Below are 13,002 nucleotides of genomic sequence, written 5' to 3'. Positions count from 1 at the left end.
GTTGGGAATCATTGGAGTATAGCAAGCCGCACCATTGGAATACATGAGCACTAGGAATGGGCATAAACCAGTTTATGAACTGAAGTTCGTCACAAATTTTGGCTGGTTTGTGGTTTGCAAAGCAGTGTTTGCAAACTGAAGAACCACGGGCCTTGAATTCAGCAGGAGCTCACAGGAGCATAGCTCCTGAACCTTTCTGAGGGGTTCCCCCTCCTCCTCCTCACCTACCTACCTTGTCCATTGAATAGTAGATGCAGCAGCATAACAATCCCTGGATGAGCTCAACCACCTATTTTTCTACAAAACGACCCCTAAGAACCACCACGAACTTCCACAAATTTTGATGCAGTTCACAAAGACCAGAAAGCAGTTTACAAAAACAGCTTCATGAAAAACATCTCAACTGTTTGATTTAATTAGCTTGGATACATTTAAACCACTGCTTTCTGCGAAAAGCCATAAGGAGCAGAAAGCAGGGTTTAAATGGCTCTGAGCTGATATGAACCAGTTGAACCATGAACTGAACCACAAAAATACTGCTTATGCCCATCCCTAATGTGAGCACACAGGAAGCTCTATTAATTCTTCCCTTTAATGGACCAGGATCTGTGCAGTTATGCTCTCTGATTAGGTATGATTCTAGTGCTCTAGGGTTCTTGGCACTTTTAGTAATTAGGGTGATATAAATTTCACACATTTTCTTTTCTGTAAAGAATAGTTGCTGTCTTAATAAAGAAAAAAGTTTGACCTTCCATATGATCTTAAAGACAGTAAAGACTCAGGATGGCCCCTGTGGGCAGGGGTGGCCAACGGTAGCTCTCCAGATGTTTTTTTGCCTACAACTTCCATCAGCCCCAGCCATTGGCCATGCTGGCTGGGGCTGATGGGAGTTGTAGGCAAAAAACATCTGGAGAGCTACCGTTGGCCACCCCTGCAGGTCTACTCGGTATCCTGAAGATCAAAAGAAGACATAGGGAAGCCTCATCCTTTAAAAGCATCTGCTAGAAACCTAAAAGCATGTGACCATCTTGTCTTGTACAATGGATAATGTACCATCTGTTGTCATCTGCTTTACAGAGTAGGCTTGGCTATGGCAGTATGTACATCAAGGAGAGAGGAAAACCCTGTACTTCTTGGATATTTTTGCCTTTAGAGAGAATTATAAGAAGAAAGTTTAGCCTTAACATTAAGTTTGCCAGAAAGCAAAGCTACTAGCACCACATACTAGCCCCACTACTCGTGTACTCTTAGGAGAACGTTTCTAGTAAAACCACCAAATCTTAATCTCACATTTAAAATTAAGTTTGCAGAGAATAATGAAAAATTTACTTCCAGCAAGCATGTTAACAGTGTGTGTTCAGACCAAATTCACCTAGTACATTTCCTTTGTAGATTGGGGATTTTGAACCTAGAGTACCCTGATAGTGACCTGATACTGACCACTGTACATTGCTGTCATTTTGTTCTTGCACTGCCATATAGGAGTCATAGTTATTTCTCTGGAGAAAACCAGGACTTTTTTTGAGTAGGAACGCAGTTCCGGCTGGCTTGTTGTCAGAGGGTGTGGTCCAAGATGCAAATGAGTTCCTGTTGGGCTTTTTCTACCAAAAATGTCCTGGAGAAAACTATGGTTTTGTAGATAAACACATAGCCCTCAGTCTGCGTCATGGTGCCTTCACATTTTCTTGACCAGCACATGAAGCAGCTTATATACAAAAGCTCACAGTGCCCAAACATTTCATGTTTTTCTCTGGGTCTTAGGTTCAAACATGAGATTATGAGATTTCTGTAATGAATGTCAGTAAATCAAAAGTAGGTTTACAACTTACAGATACATACCTGAACAGCATACTCAAGATTCCTGCAACACAGACATTGTCTCCAGATTTTCATGTAATAAGTGGTGTCAGTTATTTAAGTGTCAGACACTTAAATAAACAAAATATTGCAAGAGTGCTAATGTTTTGAGCATGTTTTAAGTTTTAAAAAAATCTTTAATTGTGTCCTTTATAAAGTTTACATCTCTGCTACATGGCATTACATTTTGTGACACATGTGGCCTGGCTTGACAAGATCTCATTTATGTCAGATTCAGCCCTCATAACAAATGAGTTCGATACCCCTGCCCTAAATGTTTTAGTGCACTGTTTATTATATTCATCTACTGATAAGAGCTTTATTATTTATTTATTATATTAGATTTATATCCCGCCCATTCTATAAAGACTCAAGGCAGTTAACAACATCAAATAAACAACATGGAAACAGTAAAACAATCAGATAAAATCACAGTGGTGCTATGTTGTCTATTTTAGGCAGGATCATATAGTACCTTCCTTTCTTCAAAGCTGTCAGATCCTAGGCAGTTGGTAATGCGAGATAGATCCCGGTGAGGTGGCAGCCCTCTCCCATTTAGATGTCATATGCCATCCGGAACAATTTAGTGTAAAAAAATGACAAAGGCAGCATCTTGCTTTCTTTAGTACTGCACTGATCAATTTAGGGTGAATATTTTTATAGGTATCACTTGCTGTGACTTGGATGGACACAAACAATTCCCACATGTATTTTCAATAAAGAAGTTAAATAACAGGCTGATTATAACGGCCAGGATCCAGTCCTCCACCATTCGTGTGTGTGAAATAAAAGTGCCTCTGCATACCTATGAAAAAGGGAGTGATGTGGCAGTCTCCGAATGCTACATGGAAAGCAACTCTGGAAGCCCCCCCACCATTGGAGGGGGGAGACCTACAACTAGAAAGCAGGAGTTTATATCTGTATGCATGAGTGGAAGACTACTCAGCCTAGCATGTTGTGTCCCACTCATAGTGTTTGGAATTACCATGATAATTGCATTTGATCCGAAACCTTTTCTAATAACTCTTTAGCTAAGTGTTTTCAGAATGTCTTTTTAGACATACTGTTTATGTTGAATATGCTACTTTTCTGGCTCTTGTATTAGTGCTGTGCTTTGTTATTATGACATTCTGGAGAATTAATATTGTTAATCCTTTAAAATGTGCGTCTTTGGTTAGAGGCTCTATTTCACTTTACCAAAGCTTTCTGTTGAGTCAAGTCAAATTTAGTCTATTTTTTGTTTTGATTGTTTTGTTGCATGATTTTTATCTTGGTAACACTGTCTTAAGAACCTTCTGGCCATGAGATAGGGAAAAACAAATTTTGTTCCTAGTAATAAATATAGTTTTCACCACTCAAGTTTTTGGAAACAAAGCTTATTAGCAGGCTTACTGCTTATTTTCTTAATAATTCTTTCCCTTTCTGATTGCTACCCCAATACAATTTGATGTTGACAGTGCTTTTTAATTTTTGTTTTGTTTTGATTGCCTTACTGGTTTCCTTCTCAGAATAACAACAATGACCATGCAGCTATGTCGGTAAGTAGACGCAAGCTCTAGAAAAAGCATGCACATGGAAAACTTAAACTATGAACTGCCTGCAGGCTTATTGCTTCAGCACAGAGTGAATTATTAAAAAGATCTCGATTCGATTTGATCTACTCGCTGCTAAGTTGTGTAGTTGCATGCAGAATCCAAGTTGAAGACTAACCTTGGTCTTTTGGACATCAAGGCAGAAGGAACCTTTTAAAGGCTCATAGAAACATGATAGGGCATGCATTGCATCTGAAATGAGATCATTCAAAGAAGACACAAGACCTCTTGGATGTGAGGTCAAGTGTCAAAATGCAACTATGAGATCTGCATACAAAATAGGGTTAAAACGGCCAAATAGTGGCTGAGAATAAAGAGTTGGTGAAAGTTTCTTAGCCTCTTTCAAAACATACTTTTTGAAGTTAAGAGAATGTCTGCACCCAAATGTATTTTGTTAAAAAAAAAAGATGATGGATTGCTTTAAAGGATTCATGCCCCAATTATTTTCAGGTCATCAACTTATTTTAAGAAGTTTACTTTAGTCTAACACAAATATTTGCATTATAATAAATAATTGCTACTTTTAAAATAGAATTGCTGGCTTTTTAAAATTGGGTTGGGAAAGCTCACTCTTTTTAGAATTCTCATTTGTCTCCAGCATGTTTTTAACCTGATAATAATGTTTCATACAATAGAATATTTTATTAAACCAGTGCTTTATCAGAAAAATAAAAAACACCATGTAAAAACTGTCTGAAAGTCAAACTGGTTCTATATCTATTTATACTGAATTATGTACATATTATGCGCATACATTACTTGAAGGAATAAATAAAATCCATCTCTTTATCTGTCAGGTACTCAATAATATAAATGTTCACTGACAGTGTTAAGAATGAAAAGTGAAATGCCCAGTCTTACAGACATGCAAGATATAAAGCAAAGGCTATAAAGCTTATGTAAGAATAGATGGTAAAAATGAAGGGCAGACCAAAAGCTGTTGTACAGGAAGGAGCAAATGAGATGTCAGTAATGAGGCAGTCCAAAATGGTTGCCCTGTGGCCATCAGATTTTGCAAATTTGTGCTCTTGGACTCATTCTTTCATTTTGTTATTATTATTTTTATTAGTTATTAGAAACTGATCAAAGTTTTACAATGTGAACACGAAAATATGATAGACTTGCAGTATATGTGCCTTAAAATGGAAAGGCTGTGTTTATCTTGGTGCAAACACGTTGTGGGAGCTGCATCTATCTGTTTTTCTTGTAATGATTAAAATGAGCATATTTAAGTATTCTGAAGCCTTGCATTTGGGGGAACCAAAGATTTATTTTACAATCCCATACTATAGTATTTGTAAGATGTGTGTGTGTGTGGGGGGAAATCAAATGATTTGGTTAGATCCCAATGTTGATATTGCTAATAGCAGGCATTAATAGGGCAGAATTTCCCTCCTGCATTAGCCCATTGATCACCCTAGAATGCAGTTCTTAGGGAACAGGTGAGCATAGGAACAGCATAAGTGGTGAATCAGAGGCCTGCAGTGGGAATTAAGAGTCCTTTTGAGACCAACGGATGTTTCCAGGGCAGGGCTTTTTTTGTAGCAGGAACTCCTTTGCATATTAGGCCACACACACCTGATGTTGCCACTTGCCAATACTTCAAAAGCTTACAGGGCTCTTAGTACAGGGCCTTCTGTAAGCTCTTGGAGGATTGGCTGCATCAGGGTGTGTAGCATAATATGCAAAGGAGTTCCTGCTACAAAAAAACCCCTGTTCTAGAGTATAAACATTTGGCAGATGATCTGCCAGAGAGTTTTGACTCATAAGCTTATACTTACATGGAAAATTTTGTTGTTCTCTAAGTTGTTACTGACTTGAAATTTGTTTTACTACTACAGACTAACCTGGCTACCCACTTGAAACTATCTTCCTTAAGAACAGAATCTCTAGCAGCTATCTGTTCCAGAATTTACTCATGGAACATACATAACCAAAAGGGTCCACTATCCTACTTTCTGATTTTATTGAGCTTCATAAAGCTCTACTTCCTTTACCATGGGGATTAGATGTATGTATGGAGATGCCCCCTATAATGCCTTATAGCAAAATAAGGGTGAAATATTGGGTTAGAGCCAGTGGTTCCCTTTAGCTAATTAAGGAAATTTCTTTGGAGAAAAAATCCCTACCATTGGAGAACTTCCAGTGAAATATTTCTTTGTTAATGGAAGAAGAACCACTGGATCCAATCTATTGTTAGATTGCTCTTGGGGGGGGAGGTGATTTGTTCTGTATTGAAACAGCTTGTATGTCAAAGTTAGTAACTGATGTTCAGACTTCTTATCCAATTTCTAAACTAGAAGTTTACCTTTTGAGGACTTTATAGTTTTTATGGTCCTTTTGGTTTGTGCTGGCTCTAAGGATTTATCTGTATGTTTTTGCTGTCTTTTGACTCTAACAGACAACTTTTGTTGTTTCCTGTTTGCTTGGAGAATTGTCTTATTGTTCCTGTGATTGGCAGTAAAAGCCGTATTTCACAGCTTGCAGTGAGGAACTATTGGATAAAAGGCGGTGGTGCTCCACAAGCGATATTCAGAAGCTGTCAATCAAAAGCCCACGTAGGCTACTTAAAGAAAGGGGTTTCTTACTGATTCTTCCAAATGCCGTCTCATGCTGTCCTTGATTGGCACAGCCTGGCAGGGAGGATGGATGAATCTGTCACCGGCTGGTTAATTGTGTTGCTGGTCTCAGTCTGACATCAGGTCTTTGACTCTTAAGTGGCTCAATACAAAACAAATTAGCAGATTGTAGTCATATTTCTCATGCTATATGCTTTGACTTTGTTGAATGCAGTCCATAAATCATATTGACTGACACCCTAGTGAATGATGAAAGCTGCTTTTGAGTCAGATAGCATGGGTCTAGAAAGCTGCATCGTGAAGGTGCCATGGAAGGATGCATATGGCTGACCCTTTGGGAATTTCCTAGGAGCCAAACGTCTCTTTACAGCAATTGTTCTTAAGAGAAAAGCTTTTGGATACAGAAAGGATTTAACATGTCAGCAGATTCTCTTTTACAAACTCCTTTGAAATATAAGAAGTTTGTCTAAGGGTTTTCTCTTTTTACAAACTTGTATTTCAGCAAATGTGGAGGGGGGGTGGGTAAAATGTAGATGCCTAACTCCTAGCAGGTGTTCCTTTTTATACATGTATAAAAGAGTCCTTATTTCTTGAGCTTTGCAAAGTTGGAATACAAAATATGGGATAGATGAATTTAATTTGAGGAAGAAAGACAAAAAGTGTTGGTAGCTATGGGGTACTTCAGAGGAATGAGATGAAACTGGTTCTCTCCCCCCCCCCCCCGGTTAAATATGTTTAATCGATGTAGTTATGTTAAACAGTATTCTAATGCTAATAACTGAAGAGGACTTTGATGCAGCTGAAAAATTTTTATTCCGTTTTTTAACTGATGGTGATTATGTTCTTATGTGTCCTTGAAAAAAATGTGTTTAAAAGAAATAGGAAGTAATGGAAACAAAACGTTTAGCTTGCTGTACTCTATGAAGGACAATGTTTTACTGATGAATATGATTTTGAATGACCATCCCATTAAACACAAGCAAATTTGTTTTATCACTTTTGTACATTTTCTGCGTGGAGGGACTTATATTTTGCTAAGTACGTCTTTGAAAAACTTTTGGAAAAGTGAGCAATAAAAACAATTTCAGGTGCAGTTAAAGCTCAGACTTGCTTCTCTAGCCTCTTCTAAAATGTAAAAGAGACTTCAAACTGTTCTGTTTCTTTCTCCTTATTTTGCTTTACATTTCCCTGACAGCAATAAGCCTGTAGTCCAAGTACATAGTTAAAAGCAGTTGTATTAATTTTTAGGGTGTTGGCATTTGTACATCACTTATAACAAGTATTTAATGTATTTTGAATGAAAGCTAACAAAAGGAGTCATAGAAATTCACTTTTTGTATCAAATCTATTGTAATCATTTCCTTGTGCTCCAGACCTATTGATATGCCTGCTTTAAACTGCTGAACACATAGGTTTGGTGAGAGAGGTGAAATGGAATATTGTACAGTACAGTCTTCACTCTACAATATATGGGATTGAATTGGATGTTAAAATATTTTGATCTTGATAACTCAATTAATCTGCTTACTGTTATTACATTACATTGGCACAAAAAAATAGGACACGGAGCTGATTTGATGAAGCACTGCATGAAACCAAAATGCAATTGTTCCATTAAATCAAAATGACATTTCCATTAAGTGTCTTAAATCTGCTACATCATAATTGAATTAAGTTAATTGATTTGTTCTCCCTTCTCTCCCTCCCCCCTTCCCTTTCTTTCCCCCATTCATATTGATATTGTTCTGTTTGGGGAATAGCTTTGCATGTCTCCCAGTGTAATTACCACTGGGTTTGGGAGACGTCTAAGCATGCTGGCTGTGCTTTGTTCCTTGTGTTATTTGTTGACACTTGGTCTGTTCCTATCAAATACGTTGGCTTCAGAACAGAGTTCAGTAAAATTTCTGGTAAAGGATACCCAATAATTTTATGGGTCTGCAGAATTTGCATTCAGAGATGTGAACATATTGTAACATGCAGGGTAAACATAGAAATTAGGGGAGGGAAAGATAAAATTTCTTAGCACTGACTATTGCATGTATTTTGGGTTAGCTGAACACAACTAAGGATACTGTGTGTTGCCTGCAAAAACTGCCCACCAACTTCAGAGTTTTCATATGCTGTGAATATCAGGATCTGTATGTGTGGGCCATGAAACCTTAACTCTTGTTTTGCTAGGCCTGTCCTTTTTAAGTTTAATATTTATTATGTCAAAGAATATACTATACCACTAATAGATGTTATTTCTTTTTTAAAAACTAGCTGTGGTACTTTAATATAAATTAGCTACATTTAAAGGCAACATCTAATGTCTTTCATCTTCTGAAATGATTGTCAGCCTAACTTATTAGGAAAATGATCAGATTTGGCTACAGAGGAAAGTTCTTGTTCAAATTAAACCTAAGTTACTTTAGGATCACAGCTCATATAATTATTGGTTGTATAGATGCTTACTTGGATCAAATTCATTGAACATGATGGGGGTTATTTCTGAGTAGATGTGCAGTCAGTTCCCAGGATATGTTAGCATGTTCTCCAATCTTTTTTTAGAATAGTAACTGGCAATGGCAAATAATACAAATTATACTATATTACATTGAAAATGTAGTCATTATTGACATGTAGGTGAATTTTGAACAGAAGGCTGCATATGACTTGGGAAATGTGATTTTTAGTTTATAGATCTAAATGAAGGTGGCAAAGAGTAGCAGAACTGTTCCAATACACAACGGTAGAATATTGTGGTGTTTCGTAGTTGTAGTGTAGTGGAATATTGTAGTGTTCCATGTTGTTGATAACCCATAAGCATGTGTTTTCTGCTATGTGATGCTGGAGTATGTAATTTGTCAGTTTTAATTGCTTTTGCACCATATTCACAGACATTACAAAAACATGTATTTACCTTCTGCATTTAAGAGTATCGTTTAAGAGTCTAACAGTGCAATGCTAAACAGAGTTACAGCCTTCTAAACCTATTAAAGTGTAACTGCTCAGAATTGTCCTGTAAAGGAAGCTGCGGTTTTAAAACAGAACAAATGGTTTATAACTGGAACATTAAAACTGTTTCCTTGCCTTGAACTTAGTAAATGTAGGTGAAGATTATACATTCTGATCCTGTGTACTTGTTTATTCTTGTTACCTTTCTTGATAGGGGAAGGTGGCACAGACTGCTTGTATGTCCGCTTGCCAGCATCTGTCAACCTCCCTGATGCAGATGCTGTTGGATAATGACTTAAAACAAATCAGCATGGGAGCAATCCAGCAGTTTAACTTGGATGTCATACAGTGTGAATGTAAGTATGAGACCAAGTACTATACTAAGATTGACAGACTTGCTTCTGTTTGTTAAAATGTCGATCTACAACATAAATGCCTTATTGGAATGGGTGCATATGGAGAGTTTATCTTAAATGGAATGGTATATATCAGGGTGGCTAAACTTGCTTAACATAAGAGCCACATAGTATAAACATCAGATATTTGAGAGCTGCAAGACATGAATATCAGATGTTTGAGTGCAGGAAGGAAGAAAATAGATAAATAGATGGGGGAGGGAGAGATGGAAAACAGCAACTTTAACTTTAAATGCATTCTCTCAGCCATCGGCTGACTTGGCTTGGAAAATTTAAAGAGACAAATGCCTTCTCCAAGCCAGCTAATGGGGCAGTGGGTGCTTTGAGAGCCACATAATATGTGTGAAAGAGTCACATATGGCTCCCGAGTCACAATTTGGCTATCTCTTATATATATGAACTGCTATGCCTCTGATAACTTAATCTGTACTTCACAACATGCTTCTCTGTGTATTCAGAATAAGAAACCTGACATGTAGCACTATGTTTACAAAAACATGAGCCTTGAAAGGACTTTATAAATGATTGTGATTGTAGTGTAATGCTGTGCAGTTATTACCTTGGTATTGAACTGGATAGGATTGAGTTGCTAGAACCCTGAGCTAAGGATTGTTTTGTAAATGAGAGATTCCTGGCCTTTATTGGTTATAAGTTATGGTAAAGTACACTTGTGTCAAATATGAGGAATAGTTTTCTAACAATAACAGAAATGTTGTAATGGAACAAACTGATTAGAAAGGTTGCATAGATTTAGTTCATGGGAGATTTGAAAAGACTGGACATTCTGGGTGCCATGAATTGCAGTAAACTAACTTTCATATAAAGTAAAATTAACTTTAATATGTCCTACAAGTAACCGATGTGTATGAGCGCTAATGAAGTTTCGTAAATGATTCTATCTATCTGTCCTTGAAAGGGCAGCTGCTGTGAAAAGTTCTCTCAGCCCCACCTACCTCACAGGGTATCTGTTGCGAGGGGAGGGGGGGAAGGTAGAGGAGATTCTGACCGCTCTGAGATTCAGAGTATAGGGCAGGATATAAATCCAATATCATCATCTGCTGCTGCTGCCAGGAAAAAACCCGTAATATCTTTTGTATGAAGAATAAATTTAATAGCAGCACTTTTTTTAGAAGAGGGCTTTAATGGGCATACATGAAGCATAGTTTAAATGGGAGGTATCCTATCTGGTAGAGGCACCAAACTAATTGATGCACGGAGTCCCTTCCAGTTTCCTAAAATTTGGAATAGTATAACAGATTACAGATACTATAAATAAAGAACAGAGACATAATGTTATGTCATGCCCCTTTATAATGTCAATATAGGGGTCTGTTTTGAAGGAGATGTATGGTTTCTCCAGAGTTTCTTGTGTTGGAAAATTTGTTCTAGATTTCAGAATTTTCCACTCAACTCTTTCTTGCTTCCATTTTAAAAGGGCTGTCACATGCTTCACAAAATTCATTCCAATATGTTTGGTGATTCTTTTATAAGCAGATGCTTTCCTTACTCCACTTCTTGTCAAACAACCAAAGGTTTATGTATAACTTGTTAGCAGATTTCACGTGTGTTTTGGGATGTCTTGCACTGAGGAGAATTGGTAAAGGGAAATAAGAATGGGATTGGTGATGGAAAAGACAAGCTTAAGGGCCCATAAGGAAGGGTCTATGGTGAGCAATTTGGAAATCTTTCAACCCCTTTAGGATATCCCCCTATAGGATTCCATAAGCAGACTGGCTTACCCTTTCCTTTTGACAGACACTCATCTGCTGTAATTTTCTGTGCTCCTACAGTATATGCAGTCATCATCAGAATTGTTGTCATCTAATTAATTTACAGTCTTATTTTTCTGCATATCTAGGTTGTCAACAGAATATATACCTTTTCTGTGGGCAGTCTGTTCTGCTGCTGTCATGAGTGGGGCTTGCCACCATATCTTTGGGTATAATAATTTTCTGTAAGGCAGCTGCAGTTGGTGCAGAATGCTGCAGCCAGGCTACTAATGGGGCTTCCCCGTCAGGAGCACATTCAGCCTGTGCTGAGAGCGCTGCACTGGCTGCCTGTTGAGTAATGAATCCGTTTCAAGGTCCTGGTATTAACCTTCAAAACCCTATATGGCCTAGGACCTACCTATCTGCAGGACCGCCTTGCCCCACATGTTCCCCAGAGAGCACTGCGATCAAGCTCTCAATATCTTTTGGCTGTCCCTGGGCTAAAAGAGGCTAGGCTTAATTCCATCAGAGCAAGAGCCTTCTCGGTTGTGGCCCCAATACTTTGGAACATCCTCCTAGAAGCCATCAAGGCTCTGCGGGATTTATCGCAGTTCTGCAGGACCTGCAAGACTGAACTGTTTTGGATGGCATATAACATCTAATGGGAGAGGGCTGCCACCACATCTGGATCTATCACGCTTTAGTACTAACTGCCTAGGATCTGTGCGCGTGAGAAAGAAAATGTTACATAATCCGCCTGAAGTAGCGCCATTGCCATTTATCTGATTGTTTTATTGTTTTAATATTGTTTTTGTTTACTGTCTATTTTATGCTGTTAGCCGCCTTGAGTCTGTATAGAATGGGCGGGATATAAATATAACGTAAAAAAATAAAAAAAATTAAAAATTATCTCAGAATACATTGCTTAATTTGCATGTTATAAAAAATAAAGTTCTTTAGAATGTGCTGAATTTGCTTTATTTTAAAAATTTCATTAGTTCTGTCTCAGCCACATTCCAGGAATCACTAAACCAGCTTGCTTATTATTGGTTTTAAGTTCCTCCTTTGGTGTTTTGAGTTTAATGGTTACAACAGCAATGCTTACCTTAGCATCCGAATTATGTGAACAATTCAATTAGGTGACTGGAAAGTTTACAAACAGCATGTTGTAGCCTATGGACTTGGATGCAGTTTTGCCTTTCATCATCTTTAGTGTGAGGCAGAAAGCTTCCTGGATTTTTGAGAGAGATTTCATTCATATTCAGCATCATAGTCTTCATTTTGACTTCATCTTTATACTCTGTTGAAATGCCCATCAAGGCAATGAGTGGGAGGGAATCCCTGTTGGACAGGGAATGTATGGAATCCCAGATGGAAGACAAAGGCTTTTTGCTTTCTTCCCTTTTAGATTTGATTGACTGACAGGTATGTAGGAGTGGTTTTAAATCTGTGTTCCAGGCAGTCTTATGGTTTCTCAGTAAAAAGAATAGCCAGGAAAGTTTTCCTCAAAGATATTTTGTCTGTTATAATCAGTATTCTCTTGCCCTGTGCTGCCAAGAGATGTTTTTGGATACATTTTGGGGTGCACACTTTCTTCATGTGGCACAATGGCAATTGGTTAGACCTGTGGGCCTTGGTATTATCCTCTGTGAACTGAACATAGAATATATTCTATATACCACAGAAGGGGTTTCATGACAAGGGTGCACAGGTTGCAAGACAGCATAGGAAGAATGCAGGAAGCTTGAAGCCTACTTAATATAAGAAAAAGAAGAAGATATTGGATTTATATCCCGCTCTCCACTCCGAATCTCAGAGTTTCAGAGCGGCTCACAATCTCCTTTACCTTCCTCTCCCACAACAAACACCCTGTGAGTTGGGTGAGGCTGAGAGGACTCTCACAGCAGCTGCC

General features: G+C 38.0%; 1 protein-coding gene across 4 annotated transcripts in view; it reads left to right on the top strand.

The window, feature by feature from the left end:
• Positions 1 to 13,002, top strand: part of EXOC6 (exocyst complex component 6) — a 121,702-nt gene that overhangs the window by 68,452 nt on the left and 40,248 nt on the right. For 2 of the 4 annotated variants that reach the window (XM_060241336.1, XM_060241335.1), the window contains exons 19-20: positions 3,366 to 3,395; positions 9,180 to 9,321. In XM_060241336.1, the coding sequence (XP_060097319.1) occupies positions 3,366 to 3,395; positions 9,180 to 9,321 (172 nt within the window). The remainder of the gene's footprint in view (positions 1 to 3,365; positions 3,396 to 9,179; positions 9,322 to 13,002) is intronic. The other 2 variants (XM_060241337.1, XM_060241338.1) reach the window with 1 other exon arrangement.

The sequence above is a fragment of the Heteronotia binoei genome, chromosome 6 (assembly GCF_032191835.1).
Source record: "Heteronotia binoei isolate CCM8104 ecotype False Entrance Well chromosome 6, APGP_CSIRO_Hbin_v1, whole genome shotgun sequence".
In the NCBI taxonomy this organism is placed as follows: domain Eukaryota; kingdom Metazoa; phylum Chordata; class Lepidosauria; order Squamata; family Gekkonidae; genus Heteronotia; species Heteronotia binoei.
This window is presented reverse-complemented; position numbering and strand designations above follow the sequence as displayed.